Source organism: Nelumbo lutea, chromosome 2 (genome assembly GCF_056320005.1).
Source record: "Nelumbo lutea isolate HS-2025 chromosome 2, American lotus-T2T, whole genome shotgun sequence".
Classification (NCBI taxonomy): domain Eukaryota; kingdom Viridiplantae; phylum Streptophyta; class Magnoliopsida; order Proteales; family Nelumbonaceae; genus Nelumbo; species Nelumbo lutea.
In genome coordinates, this window is record NC_142685.1 from 10,512,501 (window position 1) to 10,535,409 (window position 22,909).

General features: G+C 37.6%; 1 protein-coding gene across 3 annotated transcripts in view; it reads right to left on the bottom strand.

Annotated features, from left to right (window-relative positions):
• LOC148868506 (ARM repeat superfamily protein) overlaps positions 1–22,909 on the bottom strand; it is a 96,827-nt gene that overhangs the window by 69,428 nt on the left and 4,490 nt on the right. For 2 of the 3 annotated variants that reach the window (XM_088969289.1, XM_088969290.1), the window contains 3 exons: positions 19,884–19,956; positions 13,783–13,844; positions 10,619–10,760 (listed from right to left, as the gene is read on the bottom strand). In XM_088969289.1, coding sequence (XP_088825415.1) covers positions 10,619–10,760; positions 13,783–13,844; positions 19,884–19,956 — 277 coding nt within the window. Of the gene's footprint in view, positions 1–10,618; positions 10,761–13,782; positions 13,845–19,883; positions 19,981–22,909 lie in introns of all 3 variants that reach the window. The other variant, XM_088969288.1, reaches the window with a different exon arrangement.

The following is a 22,909-nucleotide window of genomic DNA, read 5'->3' on the forward strand; positions in this document are numbered from 1 at the left end:
TATAGCCCTGATTGATTCAGGAGCCAACATAAGATGTATCAGGGAAGGAATTATAGCTACCAAATACTTTGAGAAAGCTTCTCAGCAGGTGAACACTGCTGGTGGAAGAAAATTAGGGATCAAATACAAAATCCCTATGGCACATATCTATAACCAAGGAACTTGCCTAAAAACCGAGTTCCTTATGGAAAGGGACTTAAGACAAGATGTCATCCTAGGAACACCATTCTTATTGTCAATACTACCCTGCCAAAGACTCCGCAGGAATTACCACAACCATAGGAGAAATCTCAATCACCTATAAATTCTGTCGGAACCCAAAATTACTACGATAAACACTCTAAAAGAGAGTTTTAAAGGAAAAGTCAAATTTATCTCTGAATTACAGACAGAGATAAAAGAAAAACAATTGGTTAAATCACTTACTGAGCCAAAACCCAATTGAAAATTGAGAATTTCCAATCAAAAGTAGAAAAAGAAATATGCACTGAAACTTCTAGTGCATTTTGGCATAGTGAGAAAACCCTTGAGTGAGAATTGTGTAACCTTCCAGTATTATTGCTTTCCAAAGATCTTTGTACTAAAACTCTATATAAGTGTTTTTATTTACATTTTGTAAGCTTTTGGAGTTATATTTCTATCTAAATCTTTGTCGAAGCTTTGTTTTTACATTACTGTTATTCTTTACTTTGTTATTATTCTACCTCTCTCTCTCTCTCTCTCTCTCTCTCTCTCTCTCTCTCTCTCTCTCTACCGAGGCCATCTCCATAACCACTTCCCTAGGATGGCTTCATTCTTCTACACTAAGTTCCCTATCCCCAGCCCCCTTCTTCCTTAGGTTTATTGACTATCTCCCATCTAACTAGATGGTCCTTTTTCACCTCTCCTGGTTCACACAGAAAATCCCTCATTACCTTCAGTAGTCGATCTAGACTACTATCAGTCTTGAATTAAAAGAAAAAAGGATGAAAAATTGAAGAGAAGAGAGGAAGAGAAGAGGTACACGAAGAGAGTTTCAGAAAAGAGAGAGGGAAGGATATATTTTCTGCCGACCCACTCTTAGTATTTATATAACTATTGGCTAACTGAAAAAGGGCTGAATTGCCCTTATTGCTTACATGGCAAATAGAATAAGAAATAACTAACTAAAATAACTACCAACTAACACTATCATATCTAACAGAAATATTACTGCCATATAAACACTATGGGGACCACATCAGTGTTCTCTACACTCCCCCTCAAGTTTGGAATAGATATTTGTCATTCCCAACTTGCATAGATATGCCTCTAACTTCTTCCTTGAAACAACCTTGGTGACAAGATCTATAAGCTGCATGTTGGTGGTGATATACGAAAGACACACTTCTTGAAATGAAACCCTTTCTCTGACAAAATGTCAGTCTACTTCAATATGCTTAGTTCTGTCATGTTGTACCGGATTATGAGTTATATTAATAGCAACCTGATTATCACAATACAGCATTAAGGGCTTCTCATAAGCAATACCCAACTCCTCAAATAGTGATTTCAACCATAGGATTTCAGCCACACCATTAGCCATGGACCTATATTCAACTTCTTCACTGGAATGAGAAACAACACTTTGCTTCTTACTCCTCCAGGAGACCAGATTACCTCCTACAAAAGCACAATATCCAGAGGTAGACCTTCTATCATCAACACTCCCATCCCAATCAGCATTTGTATAAACCTCTATCTTCGTGTGATTATTATTCTTGAGAAAATATACATCTACCTAGGCACATCTTCAAATATGCTAATATCATCTCAACTGCAAGTAAGTGAGTAGTCCTAGGAGAGTGCATATACTGACTAACAATGTTGACCGCATAACTGATGTCCAATCGTGTGAGACAAAGATAGAGGAGTTTTCCAACTAACCATTGGAACATAACTTTATCTTCAAGTGGTTCTCCACCCTCTACACTGATCTTGTGATTTTATTCAATGGGTGTATCTGCAAGCTTAACACCTAACTTTCCAGTTTCTTCCAACAAATCTAGAACATACTTTCTTTTGAGAAACAAAAATCCCATGTTTAGATCTAGGTACCTCAATACACAAGAAATATCGTAGCTCTCCCAGATCTTTCACCTAAAATTTTTGATGGAGTTGTTTGAGAGACTTAATCTCACCATTATCAGTCCTTGTCACTACAATATCATCCACATATACAGCAAGTAGGGTCAAGGAAGAGTCCACTCTCTTAATGAACAATGTATGGTCTAATTGGACTTGTACATAGCCGAATCTTTCAAGGGCATGTCTGAATCTATCAAACCAAGCTCTGGGAGACCGTTTGAGCCCATACAAGGCTTTATTCAACCAGCAAACCTTCTTTCCTGTTTCTGCATCATAAAATCCAGGAGGCAACTGCATGTAGACTTCTTCCTGCAATTCTCCATTGAGGAAGGCATTTTTAACATTCATCTGAAACAAGGGCCAAGAGTAACTGGCTGCAAGGGACAATAAAACTCTAACAGTGGTCATCTTTACTACTGGAGCAAAAGTCTCCAAGTAGTCTATAAGTCTAGTAAATCCATTGCAACTAACCGAGCCTTATACTTTTCAATGGAACCATCAGCATTATTTTTCACAGTAAATACCCATCTACATCCAACCGGTTTCTTCCCTTTAGGCTGGTCAACTAGCTCCCAAGTATTATTCCTCAAAAGAGCATCCATTTCAACCTTCATTGCATCTTTCCACTCAAGAACTAACAAAGCCTCCTACACTGTTCTGGGGATAGGAATATCAACAATAGATGTGAGGAAGGACCTGAGAAAGACAAGTGATCATAGGACAAGAACTGGGAAATGCAGTAGGATGTGGATGTGGTGCAACATCGTTTGCCTTTACGGACTACAATGGGGAGGTCAAGGTCATCCAAGGGTGGTAAGGGCTCAACAGTGGAAGGTATCTCAGTAGAACTTGGATCTGATAAAGGAACTGTAGTACCTGGATTTGGATCCGCAGAAGGAACTGGGGTTGGCCTGCACTACTGATGACCGAAATCAACCTGCCTCCATCGCCTGTGATAGACTCTCAAATCCCGACACCTCTGACACCCCTCCCCATTACATCCCTCATCACTCAATGGAGCAGGTAAAGGAACTTCAGATGAGTTAACCCCACACTCACTACTCTCCCCCTGAAGAGAAACCCTAGGATAATAGGGTACATCCTCGAAGAAACTGACATCCATAGAGACAAATCTTCTCCCAGAAGTGGGTTCATAATAGCAATATCCCTTTTGAGTTTGTGCAAAACCGAGAAAAATACATTTGGAATCCTTATGATCAAATTTGAAACGATGAGGTCCAAGAATCTGAACAAAGCAAGTACAACCAAAGATTTTAAGGGGAACAGCAAACAAGTCTTTGTCAGAGTATAGGAGGGTAAATGGAGGCTTCATGTCAAAAACCCGTGAAGGAACTCGGTTAATGAGATACACTGCTGTAAGAATAGCATCTCCCCAGAAACGAATAGGCACATTGGAGTTAAACATGATGCTTCTGACCACCTCCAATATGTGCCTATTCTTCCTCTCAACAGCCCCATTCTGCTATGGTGTATGAGGACAAGTACTTTGGTGGATAATCCCATGGTCAAGCAAATAAGAGGATAATTGATTGGCAAAGTATTCTTTCGCATTATCGAATCTGAAGATTTTGATTTTGACCCTAAATTGGGTTAAAACCATCTGATGAAAGATCCGGGTCAAAGCAAGAACCTCATCTCAAGAACGCACAAGGTAAACCCAAGAAAAACGGGTATAGTCATCAACAAACAACAAGAAATATCTGTACCCCCCCCCATAGCAGTGATGTGATAAAGACCCCAAACATCGGTATGCACAATATCAAAAGGATTATTACTTCTTTTATTACTCAATGAATAAGATGTTCTGCAATGCTTTGCAAGCTCACAACTCTCGCATCTCAAACTGAACATCTGAATAGACTCAAATAAATCAGGAAACAAACTCTTCAAAGAGCGAAAAGATAAATGACCCAACCGATTATGCCAAAGCATAACCTGACTAACAGATTGAGAAACAAAAGACTTCATATCTTCACTATCTTCCTAATGTGAACTCTCTCCAAGCAGATAGATCCCATTCGTCTCACAGCCAGTCCCAATCACCTTCCTTGACTCCAAGTCCTGAAAAACACATCAGTCAGGGAAAAAGGTTACTGAACAATTCTAATGTTTTGTAATGCTACTAACTGAAAGCAAGTTAGTATTAAGCTTAGGAACATGCAGAACTAAAGATAAGGAGATGGCATTAGGCAACATCATGTCTCCCTTGCCAGAAATGGGAACAAGGGAACCATCAACAATGGAAATTTTATCTCTGCCAGAAGATAAGTGATAGGTAGTGAATAGTGATGGCAAGTCAGTCATATGGTCAAATGCACCTGAGTCTATTACCCAACAATGTTCAGCGTTACCTGACTGAAGCATGATAAGCTGAGGCCCGAGTACCTAAATGAGCAAAAGCTGATGTGGGAGTTGATGGCGGTTGAAATGATTGAGCAGAATTGCCAACTTCCTTTTCCAACTGAGTCAGGGCAGCCCGATAGCAGCTAGGGTGTCTAGAGGTGTGCCTTTTGTGTCCGATGAGGATGCACAATCAATATTAACAGCCAAATTAGCATTACCCCTTTTGTTCTTGAGTTTCGTTGGGACTAAATGAGGGTGCAGCTTCCAACAAGTGTCTTTAGTATGTTTGGGTTTCTTGCAATGTTCACATATTAGACCCCGCTTGTCTTCTTTCTTTATATCCCTCTCTGTATCAACCCTAGACTTAGGTTTGACTGCTGCCAAGGCTGGTGGGAAGGGTTGATGTTACATCATAACCTTTCTCCTAGTTTATTCACTATGCACTAAGGAGTAGGCTTGTGATAGGGTCACACTGTCTCTTGTCAGTAGTTGTTGCCTCACAATATCATACTCAGGATTCAGACCAGCTATGAACTCAAAAACCCAATTAGTCTCAACCTGCTTTCTATGAGTTTGTGCATCCTTCTGGCTTTCCCACTCAAGTGTTTCTAGGTGGTCAATTTCATGCCACAAAGATTTCAGTATAGAGAAATAAACCGAGACTGGTTTCTCTCCTTGCTTAAGGTTGTTAATTCAGTTCATAAGCCCTAGCAACAATAAGGGATTGGGAGTAGGCCTCTTTTATGACATCCAAGATTTCCTTAGTTGTTTTCACCCACAAATAGTTTCGGCCGATATGTGGCTGGATAGAATTGTACAACCATGTCATAACCAAATAGTTCTCCTGAACCCATTTGGTATAGGTTTGGTCCTCCTTAGTTGGTTCTTTCACATCTCCCAACAAGTAGCTCAGTTTTCCCCTACCCCCAATGGCCATCATGGCCGATTGAGCCCATTCTAGGTAGTTTGATCCATCAAACTTAACTATTGTAATCTGAAAGGTATTTTCAGACATGTTACCAGAATTGCTAGTCCCAAAAACACCTTCCCCTTGACTCTTAAACTCCATTCTTGATCAAGAATTAATAAAAAACCCCTTTTTTTAATTACTGTAATAGGAGAAACAGCACCCAAACAACTGATAACATCCGGCCTAAGTCTTCCAAAGAACACAGAAAACAGAATTCTGAATGAAACCAGTTCAAATATTGATCTGAAACAAATAACAGTTCTGAATTTTAGGGTTTTCTCTCAAAACTGTAAAGAAAACACAAATTTTCCAGTCGCACCTCTCAGACTAAACCAAGATGATCTTTTCTAAAGTCAATCACAAGAAAAAAGCTTACTTTATGAAAAAATCTCAGGCCACCACCTTCTAGTTGATGCAAAACCCTAATCTTGAGGATCCAAAGCTTCTTCTGATTTTTCCTAACTACTGGAACTCTCCCAGACTTCTACAATCTCTTTAGTAGCAGCTGCACACTACCAGTAACCTCCAAGAATCAGCCGATCCTCCTTCCTTGTTGAAAAACTTCCAAACCTAGGAGGTTCTCATGCAGTCGGCCTAATCAGACTAGCATAAGAGCTCCTAGGTCGGCTCTGATACCAAATAGTCGATCTAGACTACAATCAGTCTTGAATTAAAAGAAAAAAGGATGAAAAGTTAAAGAGAAGAAGAAGAGAAGAGGTACACGAAGAGAGCTTCAGAAAAGAGAGAGGAAGGTTATATTTTCTGTCGACCCACTCTTAGTATTTATATAACTATTGGCTAACTATAAAAGGGTTGAATTGCCCTTATTGCTTACATGGCAAATAGAATAAGAAATAACTAATAATAAAGCTGAAATGACAACTAAAATAACTACCAACTAACACTGTCATATCTAACAAAAATATTGCTGCCATACGAACACTGTGGAGACCACATCAGTGGGGTCCACATCAGTGGGGTCCACATCAGTGGGGTCCACATTAGTGTTCTCTACACCTTCTCCAATTTCTTAGCCTCCCTAGGGGGAATCCTAAAAACTGAAAGGAAGTAAGTTGGAAAGTGTTGTGAGGGTAGCATCCCAACCATTTACTAAGCAGCCAAAAATACTTGACACCACCACATCCCACAATCTCCCCCCCCCCTAGGAGGGCTTCATTCTTCTGCACTAAGTTCCCTATCCCTAGGCCCCCTTCATTCTCCCTCCCTCCCTCCCTTAGGTTTATTGACTATCTCCCATCTAACTAGATGATCCTTTTTCACCTCTCCTAGTTCCCACTGAAAATCCCTCATTACCTCCCTAGGGGGAATCCTAAAAACTAAAAGGAAGTAGGTTGGAAGGTTTGAAAACCTTCTTGCTGAAATCTTTGTGAGATAACCAGAATTTTTCCAGTTTGAAAGGGGTCTTTCTTTTGATAATCCTATCAGTGTCCAGCAATATAGGCTAGTGATTTGAAGTACATCTTGGGTGAAGTCAGTGTTTTAAAAGCACAAGGCGCAAAAAAGGCACAAGGGTCAATTTGCGCTGAAGGCACAAGGCGAGGCATGCGCCTTTTTGAAGCAAGGCGCAAAATTATAAAAAAAATGTCAAAAAATTCAAAAAAAAATAAAAATAACTAAACATAATATTAATAAAAAATATAGACTTAAATTTTAAAATAATGTTTTAAAAAACCTATTATCTAAAATTAAAATACATAAATATAAGATGTAATTATGTAAAGCATATTCAAATGAGAATTTAAAAATAAAATCAAACATATAAAACATTTTCAAGCATTTAAAACCTCTAATCTCTTTAATTGCATTACTTCACGTAGCTAATGTAATGTAAAACATATTACATTCATGATTCTACGAGCCACCTTTGTGCCACGCCCCTCGAGGCAAGCCTAAACAAGTCCACATTAGGTCTTAAGTTCTTAGTTTTCACACAAAAAATAATGCTTCTATAGTTTTACATGCTTTTTAAGAAGACATTTTATTAGGATGAATGAATGAACAACATTACCAAATTGGGGGTTCTCGGGCGGAGCCCCCGGCCTAGCCGCTATGTTCAAAAAAGGCAAAAAAGCAGGAAATTTTCAAAAGGTGCATGCCTGGGCTGAGGTGCAAGGCGCATTAGGCGCACCAGGCGTGCGCCTTAAAAGGACTGCACCTAGGACCTAGGTGAGGCGCATACCCTAAAATGCACCTAGCCTGTGTGCCTCAGGCGGCACACCTTTTAAATCACTAGGTGAAGTTCTTGGCAAAGTTGGGGAATCCCTCCTTAGTCCTTCCAATCCTGAGAAAGCAAAAATCTGTCAAGTCTGCAGCTATAACGTTCTCTTGCATATTTGACCAAGTGAAGAATCCATTATTAAGGGGGAGGTCACACAAGTTGTGTCTAGAAATAAAATTAGAGAAGTTCCTCCTACTTCTGGTTGGGGCTCTACCATTGGAGTGTTCCTGGCTGAATCTAGTGGCATTGAAGTCTCCAGCATAGTTGTCAAGGTGACGCCTAGGCGGGCGCCTAGGTGACAAGGCGCCATTTGAGGCTCACCTTGCCTAATCGCCAAGAAGTTTTCTATTTCCTACTATAAAATACTTTTTATTCATTCTTTTTTGAGATTATAATTATAAAATAGACATTGTTAAACTAAAATAATCATTTTGTGTGTTTATATACTAATTTCTTTTTATTATTTTCTTATTTGTTAGGGTTTAATCAACACAAACATTGCTAAATTCTGTATTGAACCCTCAAAGACTTAAAAACCTGACCCAATAAGTAAGGAAGAACTTAAAATTTTATCTATTCAGCACATTTTCTTCTTCCATATATTTTCTTCTTATTTTATCTACTACTACTACCAATACTTTTTATTTTCTTCTTTTCCTACAACAAAAATAAGAGTTCAGCCCCTATATTTTTTGAATTTTATTTTCCGTCTTCCTTTTCTTCTCATGAATATGTTGATTTTCTATACTTTAATATGAAATTTATACTTTTCTTATGAAAATCATGAATAATTATTAAAAAAAATATGGTTATGGTACCTAGGAAACTACCCTAGGATTTATGTTTTTAACATAAGAAAATCCATCGCCTAGGTGACACCTAGGCGACAAGGCGCCCCCCAGTCACCTAGCCTTGCCTTGGTGCCTTGAAAACTATGGTCTCCAGCTAAACACCACCGGATATCTTCCTCATGCAGGGAGTCCAATTCGTCCCAAAATCCTTCTCTATCAGGAGAGTTGGGGCCATACACTACGGTAAGAATCTAGCTGAAACCATCTTTAATATTTGTGAACAAAACTGAGATTGAAAATTCACATTTGTCAATCTCCAAACCCGAAATTTCGTCTTCCTTCCATGCTAGGATGATTCCACCAGCAGATCCCACCGCTGGAACAGCAGTCCATTTCCTTCCCCTTATTCCTCAAATGGCTTTCATATGTTTTCTATCAATTACTTCCTTTTTTTATTCCTGAAGAATAATTATGTCTGGGTTTTCTCTTTTCAAAGTTTCTTTCACAAAGCTTCTTTTAAGCTGACATTCCATCTTAGAGCCACTTGGAAATCTCCAGATCCCTTCTCCATCTCACAGCTTTAATTCTTTCAAATAACACCTAAATAGAGTGCCAGTACTATTATATGATGCTAACCTTGCCCAAAGACATTCATGATATAGCTGAGTTAGGTTTATAGTGGTTGCTTGTTTTCATATGGAAGTTCTAGTTTTCTTTGTTGTATGTAGACCTCTAGAGTTATCTCAGAAATTCCTGTTTCCCCTCAATGTGGGCCAGTAACCAAAAATATCTTTTGGAGTTCTTGGATTCCACATATCAAGACTAAAGATGCTGTAATTGTATCCCCGTTAGTGATTCGAGAAGCAGCAGCCAAAAAATAGGTGCATCACATTCTCTTTCTCAGCTAAGCAAAGATAGCATCTTCCTGCCAGCTGAACTCCGCATAAATACTTAGGTTTCTTTCTCTCTTAGGTTGGAAGTGGACTCACCAGGAGATGTGGAAAACCTCTTCAAGACATCTTTCTTCAACCCACCTAAGAACAAGGGAAGATAATATGGAGATGCACAACAGCAGCAATATCATAGTCACTAAATGAAGAAAAGAATGTTCAAACATTATACAAGAAGCCACAATCCAAGGAGGCCATCACTGAAAATAGCTTGCTAAAGTTGGTGCATTTGATAAAACCATTAGATACCTTTGCAACATTTCCATAGATGATATCATGAGAGAATGGCATTATCTGGCACATTCATCTTCAGTTCAACCTAGCATCTCCATGGAGTGGCACCCACCAGCTGTGTACCAAGCTAAAGTGAACGTTGATGGGTGAAGTATAGGGAATCCTGACGGCATAGGGAGAGTCTTTAGAAACAGATACTAAGCCATTCTAATCCTTATTTGAGGGCCATAGGTTTTAGGTGTGGGAGACTCTTCCACTGTACTACAAGGGCTGAGGTTGGGCAAAACTCTTTCGAGTAGACATCTCCAGCTGGGCTTGAATTTTTGTGAATTGGTTCAATAATCTAGTTCAATAAGTTGCTGCAATTCCAAGGAATCCATATAAACTTGAAAGATCTTTATCTGCAAAGCATCTGTCACTTCACTTTACAGATAGCTACTGAACTAGACACTACATAATATGGCGAAATGTAGCTGAACCAAAGAAACCCAGATGGGAAAATCCAGACTGACCACAACCAGAAAGCAACGTTTTAAAAAACTACCCAGATGCCCAAAACAGAAAGCTGTCCAGGTTATAGGTTGAATGGTTTCACTTGCAGTTTGCCGGGTGAAACAATCAAAACTGTCAAAAATCCAGAACCCGGTCAACCATCTAGATCAATAACAGTTTGAAAATATTGCTAGGGTATTTAAACCATTGCCAAGATATCGTAGAACAACCCACATATAAAGTTGACAAATCTTCAATTTCCCCAATAATATTAGTTAATACATCAACCATGCACCTGACAAGGCATCTACTTCAAATCCTAGAGAAGAAAAAAGGCCAATTTACAAGCTTTAAGGCCTCGAAAGACAAATTGGAACAAAAGTATGATTTAAGTTTAATCTTACTAGTTGCAATAGATAGTTTGTAACTAGTAAAATGGTAAAACAGAAAAAGAGCTCTGGCCTATACATACCTCTGCAAAGTTCCTTTGGTCTGAACTAAGACGTTTTGTTGACAACTCCTTCAAGGTTCGGAAAATGACCATGAAAATTCTGTGAGAGGTAAGTATATCTACCGATTGAAGATGTTGCGCTAAAACAGAAAAGAGCTCTGGCCTGAACAAATTGCACCATCAACAGATACTCAAGTCATTATCATACCAAGGGTGACTTGAAGAAGCAATATATTTCCCATTTTCATAAAATACAAGTGCATCATGTGTTTGAAATAAATAACAAAAACATGATAAAATGCACTTGCCTTACAAAGTCGGTTAACATGCATGACTGACACTAGAAAAGCAGCATTCTTGTGCAACAAAAAGGGTGGTGGCGTGGTGCATAGATCAGCAAAGTGCATTGCAGATACTCTTGCTAAACAAGGGGCAACAAGGGAACCTATGTATTGGGGTGGGGGTTAACAAATGGAAGAAAAGGGTGGACTGATTTGAAAGATTTGTGGTTGGGTGGTGAATGCCAGCCTAACAGGCCCCTCCTTGTACATTACATTCTTTCTCATAAGTAAACAAAGTTACCTTTTTTTTTTTTTGATAAATAACAAAGTTACTTTTTTTGATCGATTACAAAGCAATTTATTAATATGAAATTTAAGCATGGTACAACAGAAAGCTATGGGGAGAGGTAAACTCTCTTAACCCTCCCCAAGAAACAAAAAACAGGTAAGAAAACTACCCAGAACATTTGCTCCCTTCCCACCCCTTGCTTAGCAAGCGCATCCATAAATGAGTTGGCACTTTCTCCAAAAAGTAAAATAAAGGTGCTGCATTGTTTTAAGTTCCCTCCTTCAAAAGAGACTACTGTTCTCTCGTCATGGTCATCAATGCATGTATTGATTTTAACTGTGGAGCCCAGATGGTAGGTGTTCTATGTCAAAGGTACAGGTACTAAATTCTTGTTGATGATAACTTGCTTGGAGGAGCAAAAAGCAGTTAGTGGTTGCCTGTTGTAATGCAAAAACTGAATACTAAGCTATGACACTTGGCACATGAGGAAACAAAAAAAAAAACTATGGCTCCTTGGATTTCTAAATTATTATAAGTAAATTAGGGGTAAATATCATTGTTCCCATGAGATCAAATTGTAACAATCAAGCAGCTATTAATATAGCTCACAACCTAGTACAACATGATCAAACTAAACACATTGAAGTGAACTGGCATTTTGTTGAAGATAAGATATCAGCTCAAGGTGTGTCTGCCTTTTGTGAAGATTAAAATTTAAAAAGAAACTTACAGTTACTAAGGCTCTGTTTAGTTTGTGGGAAGATTGGGGTGGGATGGGATGAGAAGGTGTAAAAATTTAACTTTCCATTGTTTGGTTTTATATGGACAAATAGTAGTAAAAGTATCCAACACAAAACAGAGGAGATGATGTCAGCCTAGAAGAAACTACTACAATGGTTCTCTGCTTTCAGATCATCCTCACTAGCAGCGGTGATGACTGGAAGTTTGTACTGAAGAGATTGACAACAGAGGACCCAAAGTAATTTGGATTTCTTCACACTATCAGTAGGGCTGTTGTCGGATTAGAATAGGATAGATGATAGACAGATAGGCCACCTGTCTTATCTAGATGTTAGATGGGACTTGGTATGCCATTAGTTGATGTTTTTCATTTTTGGAGGTAATGAAATGAAATGAGAAAAAACTTTATTTTGACAACAGAAGAGATGATTCTGGCGCGAGCTTCGCCTGAATAAGACTTCTAATGGTGTCTGCTGTGGTTGGATCTGTTCGTCCGGCAAACGCAATAAAGAGACAGAGATCGGAGGAAGTGGTTCTCTGTTTTCAGATCATCCTCACTAGAGGTAATGGCGTCTGCTGTGGTTGGATCTGTTTGTCCGGCGAACGCAATAAAGAGACGGAGATCGGAGGTAGCGGTTCTCTATTTTCAGATCATCCTCACTAGCAGTAATGGCGTCTGCTGTGGTTGGATCTGTTCGTCCGGCGAATGCAATAAAGAGATGGAGATCGGAGGTAGCAGTTCTCTGTTTTCAGATCATCCTCACTAGCGGCGGTGATGACTAGAAGTTTATACCGAAGAGATTGACAACAGAGGAGATGATTCCAGCGCAAGCTTCGCCTGAACAAGACTTCTAATGGCGTCTTCTGTGGTTGGATCTGTTCGCAGAGTTCTCGGAGGTGGAAGAAGAAGAGTCCCTATTCATCAAAAAAAAAAAGAAGAAGAAGAGTCCCTCGAGTTTTCTCGAGAGGTTGAAGAAGAAGACCCATCCTCCTTCAAGCGAATGAAGTTTCTCGAGTTTTCTCACCGGGGTCACACTGTTTTAGTGCGATCCCGATTAGACGATTTTGGGATCCCACATCCCACGTTTTTCTCATCCCATCCCTCTATTTCCCTCAAAACAAATAAGAGAAAAAGGAATATTTTTGGAATATTCCCTTTTTCTCATCCCCATCCAGCAAACCAAACAGAGCCTAAGGGAGTGGTATAAGGGGAAAAGTTGAGCATGACCAACATTTATGCTCCACTTGAGGAGCGTTGAGAACAAGGTTCAAAATATCAATACGATCAGCCGATACCTATCATATTGGGAGCCTCCCTATACGCCCCTACAGAGGTTGTATTGGGGTTTTGACCGGTTCAGGGGGTTGACGAACCTTAAACTGACCCCTCTGAACTGGATTTGAAAAAAAAAAAAACTAAAAAACTGTCGATACTGCCTGATACGCCTCTACCAGCGTATTGGGCATATCGATATTTTGAACCTTGGTTGAGAAGACTAATAATTTGGGGCATTCTTGTAATTTGCTAGATAGGAGTAACTTTGTAATTGTATGGTATAGACCTAGAAGTACAACTGATATGAGATGATTGAGAGGCCCTGCTTTCTTATCCTTCCATTCTATATTCTTAATTCTGTTCTTCAAGTTATTACTCTCTCTATGCTTCAACACTATTATATTTATTACCTTATTCTCATTGCACAATCAAGGAGTATAAACGAACAGAAATTGTTTAATTACATTTACTAAATGAAATTTTTTTAATTGTATAATATACATAGAAGCATAAACAATTTCTTCTAAGCACAAATAGCATCCTTCCACACAAGCTGTCAATTTAAAAGCAGTTAAAGAAGCATAGGTTAAAGAAATACCACTCTTTTGGATAATCAATGCGTGCAATTTTTGAGATCAGAACAGCCAATTGAAGAGCTATCTGCATTGAACCAAGCAAATGAAATACAAAGGGTTAAGCATATCATTGAAAAACTCAGGGAAGGTGCTGAAGTAGAAGTTAATAGTAAAGGGTTAATACAAAAGGAGGGGAAATCACAAAAAGGAAAAAGGCAAGTACAAATTAAACCAAATACAGGACTGAATCCCCAGGATCCACCTTAAAGAGTCCAGATCCTTGGCATCAGATGTAGGTGACAAGGGTCCAAATTATTCTGGGAACTGAGAATTCAGAATGGTTATTACTGTTTTACTATTGTTTCTTTTAAAGGCATGGGTTGTTTTGCCTAATTTCTGGACCTTGGATGCATGATTCAATAAATAAATATATATATATATATAGAGAGAGAGAGAGAGGGAAGTAATATATCTCACTTTTAATCCATATTTTCTATATATGTAATTAAAGCAACAGAGTTTTAATACTTGCACAGTAGAGGCATAAGATGATACAATGCAGTTTGACCTCAAGCCAATTAATCCTCATTAATGGCTCTTTATCCTACATATGATGGAAAATATACTCAATAAAGTTACTAAATGGCTTAGATGATCCAAACAAACTTTAGGGAAATTTTCATCCTCTCCCAAACCCTAAACTTTAGATCATGGTTGTCACCTAGGCAACAATGAAGCGCCTAGGTGCACCTAGGCAGCTGGAGGTCACCTTGACAATATATCTCTACCAAGAAAAAACTAGATTTAGATTAGTTCCCTAGTTTTATATACCAATCAGCATGCATATAAATTTGAAAATAGCAATCCTCTTTATTAATAACATCAATTTTCCTCTAAAAAAACAGGGCAAATTGGCATATCTAAAAATATTAGGAGGTGTTCAACAATGTGAATGGTTTTGTTTTCTAAAACAAAAACAATACATTTTTGCAGATGTGGCAGTTCTTTTTGTTTTAGAAAACAAAACCAACCCCCTCCCCCAGCATATAAAGTCAATTAACTCCAATATTTCAAAAAACAACTCTATAATATAATAAGTATTTCATAGAACAATTGCATGTCAAAAAAGAAAATATTTGAAACTAAATAAGGCTATAATTCTATACTAACAAAAAATTAAGAGAATAAAAAAGGGAAAAGAATAATAGATGCAAGCATGGAGCAAGCCCCTATTCTATTTAATATAAGCAAGAGAATATTGTAGGAAAGGATCTTCTCGAGTAAAGAGAGAGGTATAGAAGAAATCTTGGAGATCATACACATTAGAATGATACAATGGTTGAGAACATTGGAGCTGTTCAAAGTGTTCTCAGTTGATGAGCTGTTAAGGAATTGGAAGGAGATTGCAGATTCAGGCTTATGTAGAAAGTTATCAAAACCTTGTTGGACGCCTCCACCTATTGGATTCACCAAACTGAATTTTGATGGCAGCAGCATAAGCAACCCAGGGCCTTCTGGAATTGGAGGTGTGATAAAGGATGGAACAGGAAACTTGTTAGCCATGTACTCTGGACCGATTGGGGTGGGAGACTCATTGAGGGCTGAGATTTTTGTAGCTATTGAAGGGATTCAAAGGGTCAAGAAAATGAAGATCAAAAAGGTGGTTATAGAAGGTGACCCTGAAATGGTGGTGAAATGGCTAACAGAGGACAGTGCTATGATGTGGAAATACAGCAATGAAAAGAGGAAGTATAAGTGGTTAACCAAGGACATGGAAATTCAATGCAATTGGATAAAGAGAAGTGCAAATGCATTTGCTGACGGTTTAGCTAGGCAAGGGGTAAATAGAGACACATTATTCTGGGCTGTGTTGATCATTTCATGATCAGAATGTTTCTTGGGTAGTTGGAGTTAAAGACTTTTTTGCTCCATCCCTTTGTAATCCTATTTTATCATTATTAAAATTTCAATGTTACTGATCAAAAAAAGGGGGAGTTGAGAGATGGGTTTATTGATGGGCTAGAGCTGCCATTGGTACTTAATGATATCTTACAAGATTTATATTAATACACAGTTTTGTTTGCTGATCAAAAAAAAAGAATATTGTAGGGAAAAAAAAAAAAGAAACCTACTTTGCCCATTTTTTTCTTTCTTTTTGTCTCTTCTCAAAACCCTTGGATATTTTTCCTTTTAATTTTGAAAAAGAACCCTTGGATAATTTATGTTTCAATGGTAAAACCCTAAACAAAGCATAAGAATACGATAGGTAGCCAAAGTAATAATATTAAAATAAAGAATCCACCTTGTAATTTTTGTTGCCTAGACAAACTTCTTTCTTGTTTAAGTCAAGATGTTCAGGCTAGGCAACCCACCAAGGGCACCTAGTCACCTAGGCAATACCACAACAACCATGCTTTGACTATAATTGCAAATCCTCCCCCTTACACCTATTTACATTTGTATTAACTAGTCTATTTTCAATACCTCTCCTATGAATGTCAAATTCATTTGAAACTTATTCTAATAATACCTTTGCCCCTAAACACAACTAGGAAAACAAGCAAAACAAGATATGGAAAAAAAAAAAACATTTCTTCCCTAAACTTTACCCAAAATTTCAAATCCTCCACCTATAACTTTTTCCTTTTGACTAGAAATAACAAGTTTTATTACTTAGTAGAAAAAGAATTACATTACAAGTAAACTATAACTTAATTCATTACATATGTACAAAATAAATTGAAGTGTGTTTTCAAAATCTCTCATAGAAAAGTCAAGCTGATTCAAAATAAGTAAAATGAATTAACAAGTGCTTTATGCAACATTAATTGTTTGTACAAAATGTACTATATATTAGAAAAAAAAATATGCCAGAAATAAGTAAAATGTGAAAAGAAGCTTCTAGGGGGAAACCGAGTATCAATTTCTGGGATCCTGTGGAAGAGATATGTAAAACGAAGCTAGCCACGTGGAAGTACCTATTTCTTCTGTGTTTTTTGGATCCCTGGCAGAGTAAGGAATCAGATTGAGAAGTTGCAAAAAGACTTCTTATGGGATGGGGGAGGAGAGAGAGAGAACCACATTGTTAGTTGGGAGCAGGTGTGCAAGCCAAAGGAATGTGGAGGTTTGGGTCTTGGGCATCTCAAGGAAATAAATATTGCTCTTCTTGGCAACTGGTTGTGGAGATTCCCCTTAGAGTCTAATGCCATTTGGACAACAGTCATCACTAGCAAGTATGGGAAGGATGTTAATGGTTGGGATAGCAACATAACAAACCCCTGGAAAGGTAGTGTCTCTACCTTTTCTTTCTCCTCTACCTTTATTTGATATAAAGTTGGAAATGGCTGTAAAATCAGATTTTGGACTGACCTCTGGTGGGGTGAGTCAACCTTTTTTTTTATAGTTAAAATATCATCCATTCAAGGACAGATTTACATGAAAAGTCCCTTTGAGAAGCGCGAGATGCCACCAAATCCAAGCAGAAAACACAGAATGCTAAAGCATAAAAATTACATGAATGCTAATACAAAATTACAGTTGAGCCCAGAACACAATCGACCTTAGCTGAGTCCTTTCCTAGACTTTTTAACCTTTCTAGAAACAAAGAAGCCACTGTTGCTACCTGCCTGCCCGCCATATCCTTTGGTTATAATTGGAATCTAGACTTTCGTAGACTCCTAAAGAATGTGGAGTTAGAGGATGTGGTTGATCTCCTCCAGGCTCATAGGGAGGTTTACCTTTCCTCTGTATCCAAAGACAATCAACCACGGGTCCTAAATCCTGCTGGTATTTTCTCAACCAGCTCCTTTATTAAGGCTTTGACAGCAGAAGAGCTCAACCCTCCTTTCCCTTTTAAGAAGGTTTGGAGCTCTCACATTCCAACAAGAGTAAGTTTCTTTGCTTGGGAAGCTAATTAAAGGAAAATAAACACTTGTGACCTAGTACAAAAGAACCTCGGTAGGTTATCTCTCTCACCTCATGCATGTACCTTTTGCTTGAGAGATGGGGAGTCAGCTGAGCATATTCTACTTCATTGTCCTGAAACAAGGAAAATTTGGCACCACTTCCTTAATCTAGCAGGTTATAGTTGCTCCATACCTGAGAAGATTATTGATCTTATTTGGGAATGGCAGGGTGGAGGTCTTGGTAAGAGGGGAAAGATCTTTTTGGCCACAGTTATTTATGCTGTCTTGTGGGGAGTAATGGAACAAGCACATATTTGAGAATAGGGATAGATCAATTGGAGACCCGGTTACCCACATTTCTGACTTGTGCATTCTCTGGATGGTGAATACAAAATTCTTTGATGGGATTTCTGTGGATGATTTACACAGAAATGTGGTGGAATTCCTCTTTTCTTCCCCCACAAGTCCCTCATTTCCTAGGGTGCCTGGAACAAATCAGATGGAGGCTGTTAAATTAAGCTTTGATGGGAGTGCCTTGGGGAATCCTGGTGCTGCGGGTATTGGGGGAGTGATCAAAGAAAGGGATGGGAACTTGTGTTGGACTTTCAGTGGCCCAATTGGTATTGCAGGTTCTTCAAAGGCAGAGGTTGCGGCAGCTCTAACAGGGATCTGGTTTGCAAAAACCTTGGGCTTCTCTACCCCGATCATAGAAGGTGACTCGGAAAATACCATCAAGTGGCTAAAGGAAAAAGACAGAGGCCCTTGGAGGCTGGGTCACTATCTGAATGAGGCTAGGGATTTATCGTTTTCGATGAATGCTACTCTTTGTTGGATTCCCAAAGAGTTACTCTTTGTTGGATTCCCAGAGAGTTGAACTCTTCAGCTGATAGTCTAGCTAAATCAGAGATCCTAAGGGACTGTCTATTCAGTGGAAGAAATCTGTCTGTGTAATTTCGGTTTGTGTTTTCCTCTTCTGTTCCCTTTCCCCTACTGTAGTTTCTTCTGTACATTTGGCTCATGTACACCTTTTTTCCTTAATGAATTCCGGTTACTTCTCAGAAAAAAGAAAAAGTAAAATGGACAAACAAGTTTTGACTTGAGATATAGATTTAACATTCACATAATTTGTAAAGAAATCTTCAGTTTAGAATTTGATACTTTTACAATATTAAAAATAGAAACATGTCATTTACAATATCAAAAATAGAAACCAATCTAATTAATCATCTTCTTTTATGTTGAGATCATCATCAGGAAAGTTTGAATTTTCATCTTTCTATCTATCAAATATTCTAAAAAAGTGATTAAAATATTCAACTTGTTAGTGAAAAAAGAAAATAGTCAATTTGTTGAAATGTATGACTACTATGGAAGAATTTGAAACCTTGGATTAAGTGTCAGAGGGAGATTGCAATTTATTGGTTACATATGTAAATAGTTAAAACTTAAAAGTAAAGGCAAATTTTGTAATAAAGGCTCAGTTTGGAAAAAGTACAAATACAAATATGTAGAGTGCAAAACCTTATTTTGTATTATTTTATATGTGTTTGTACCGTACACATTTGTATTTGTACATTTTCCAAACTGAGCCAGAAGTGAAAGTTTAGGGGAGAATGAAATTTACCTCGATTTTTATATTTGTAAGGGTTTTAAAACAAAAGCCCCATGAGAAAAATTAAAAATAATCAATGGAATGACAAAGTTCAGGATTAGTTCCTAATCAAATTGTTCTGAATCCAATCAATCGTATAAACCATAAGATTCAAGAATTAATACTGGATTATAAGAGTCAAACAGTAATCATAACTTGTAATTTTTTTTAGAAAAGGATTCAATCATAAGATTTGGATTGGAACCCTTGGGATTCAGGACCCAAATTCACGAATCTTATCATTAATCATAAGATAATGACAACCACAAATGAGATTCGCTAACTACCCAAAATTAGAAATAGAAAATAAAGGCTAAAAGAAGACGCAAGACCACAAAAGAAATGGGAAATAGAACCTACTCAATAGCCAGGAAGCACCCCCCCCGACCAACCCTCCTAAGGATTACCACACCTAAACCAAAATAAAGACCAACAAAACATAAACCAATTATGAAATACAAAGCCATCCATTTTGACTCACTAAAAAGTCTATAAAGTATGATTAATATGTCACTTCAAAAAATGAAAGCAGTAAAAGATCTAGCAAAATTAGAATCCCATTCATCACCTGATAATTTTCCTCCCTCAAATGTGACAGCAGTTTTGTTCTCAGATATATCTTCTCCTCTTGGCTTATTCCCCTGCAAGAAATTTTCCTTGTAGATCTGTCTTACAAAATGGAGGGGGAAAAGGGGATGTAGGCTCATAAACCCAATAGTAGAAAAACCAAGAAAGAAGATGAAGAAATAGAAAATCTATGTATTTCTTTTCTTTGGGGAGGTAGTGCTAGAAAATTGAAGTTAAACATGAAGTCATAGCCAATCTCCCAGCATTTCAAAATATTAGAATCATCCTTTACTGTGAAGTAGTTAGAAATAATTTGAAGGACCCTTTTTTTCTGAGGGTCTATGATTTAATAATGGATATGACCATAGTTGTCAAGCCGACACCTAGGCAACAAAGCACCCTTGGAGGCTCACATCGCCTAACTGCCAAGCAGTTTTGTATATTATGTTATAAAATACTTTTATATTCTCAATTTTTTGAGATTATAATTATAAAATAGACATTATTAAACTAAAATATTCATTTTGTGTGTTTATATACTAATTTATTTTTATTATTTTCTTATTTGTTAGGGTTAAATTAACACAGACATTGCTTATTGCTGTATTGAACCCTCAAAGACTTTGAAACCTGAACCAATAAGTAAGGAGGAACTTAAAATTTTGTCTAATCAACAGACATTGAACCCTCAAAGACTTCTTCTTCTTTTCCTATAAAAAAATAGGGGTTTAACCCCTATATATTTTGAGTTTTCCTTTCTTTCTTCTTTTTCTTTACATAAATATGTTGATTTTCTATACTTAAACATGAAGTTCTATACTTTTCTTATCAAAATTATGGATAACTATTACAGAAATATGGTTATGGAACCTAGGGAACTACCCTAGGATATATGTTTTTCACTTATAAAAATCCATTGCCTAGGCCGCCTAGGTGACTAGATGACAAGGCACCCCCCTATCGCCTAGCCTCACCTTGGCGCCTTGATAACTATGGATATGACCATATTTAAAATGTCCCTAATTTCCCTAATATTTCCACGACATATTTCTATTTCCATGGGTAGCGACATGAAATTTTATTGGAATCGGCATTTCCCCAATAAACACTACCAACACTATGTAGAGTACAAGAGATAGTTTCCACAACATATTTCCATTTCCACTTCCATGGGTAGCAATATGAAATTTTACCGGAATTGACATATTCCACATTGAACACTACCAATACTATGTGGAGTACAAGAGATACTATTATAACATAAGTTGGTGACAATATTGTAGATATGTGAAGTAGCAAGTTACTGTCCACCTAACTTATATGATTACCACTTTGAGCTAACTCAATATTCATTTCAGATATGAAGTTAAATATTAGTTTTTTTGTTTGCCTTATAGATTATTTGGTTTTAAATTTTTCTTTAACTTGTTCTATTATGAAGCTCTAAATCTTAAGGTTTATAGGGAAACTTTAGAACATATTCATTTGTCTATAACCTTAGTTTCTTAGCTTTGTTTAATGATTTAGAATAAGATAATAATTTAAAAAGGTGTCCCTATGCTCTTTTATCATTTCATAAAATACCATTCTATATTTTGCACATTTTACAATGTTTCCACCATATCTATAATTTTTATGACATTTCCATACGATATTTCTGACATGTTTCTTATATTTGGATGACTGACATTTCCACCAACATCGACATTTCAAACCTTGGATATGGCACTGAACAAAGTGAAATGGCAGAACAGAATTAATGTAGCCAACCCCATATATGGAGAAGTCCACCTGCACCAAAAAGATAACAGAACCATTCCCAAATACTTGTGACAAATGGACAAGAAAATAGCAATTGAAAGCAAGTCTAACCATTAGTATTGCAAAGAAAAAACCAAGAGGGAGATAGGCAACAGTATCCTCTTCCAAAGCACATCACAAGTGCTAATGTTCTCGTGAAAAATCTCCTGATTGGAAGTGCTAACTCTAGAAGGAATAGGTCTACACAAAACCTCTTTAATAGGAAAAGGCAATGAGAAGAGGAGGGCTGAGATAGGACTTTAAAAAAGGAAGCAAATGAGAAAGGACCTGATCAAGAGGGAGTCCAAATCCAAGAGTGAGAGCTAGAGGGGTCCAGGTAAATTCCATCTAGTACTTGAAAGAGCCCAAGAGTACTAGGAACTTCGGAGTCCCTTAGACCCCTTCTAGCCCAAATCCCAATCAAAACCATTCGAAGAGCCCAAAGGAAAAACAAACTATGAAACAGCTTCCCCTTTGAAAGAAAATAATGCACAGAGAAGGGAATTGGTCTTTTAGAGGAGAGTGCCCCACTTCATTTTCCCATAATTTGACATTATTACCAGAACAAACATCATGCCTGATACATGAAAGAAAACAAAGAAGAACGGAATGAATAGCCTTCCGAGGGAAAGCATCTAATCCGCTTGTCAATAATTCAACAATCGCATCCATTATAAAATTGCCTATGTATACTTAATATAACCTTGTGCCACAGTTTATCTCTATCTCCAGGAAACCTCCATAGCCACTTCCCAACAAAGGCAAGTTCCTTAAGTCTATGTTCCATACCCTCAAGCCTCCATAAATTTTGATTCTACACACTATCTCCCATTTGATTTAATCAAGTGATCCTTTTTTTCCTCCTATCTCTCACAAGAAATCTCTCATTAATTTTTCCAACTCTTTCCCCACTCTCTTTGGAATCCTAAACACAAAAAAGTAATACATTGAAAGATTAGCCAAAATGGATTTGACCATCGTCATACTACCCCCCAACAAGATAGAGCCTTTCTTCCAACATGTTAACCTCTCGAACATTCTTTCTAAGACCATGGACCAAAAGTTATAATTCCTAGAAGACCCAAACATTTTAGGTGCCAACACAACACAAAACAACCTACAATCCTTGCAAAAGCCTCTAACTCCCTCTCCTCCATATTAATGCCAGTTATGCAACTCTTATTAAAATTTACCTCCAAACTTGAGATTTTCTCAAACAACTAAATA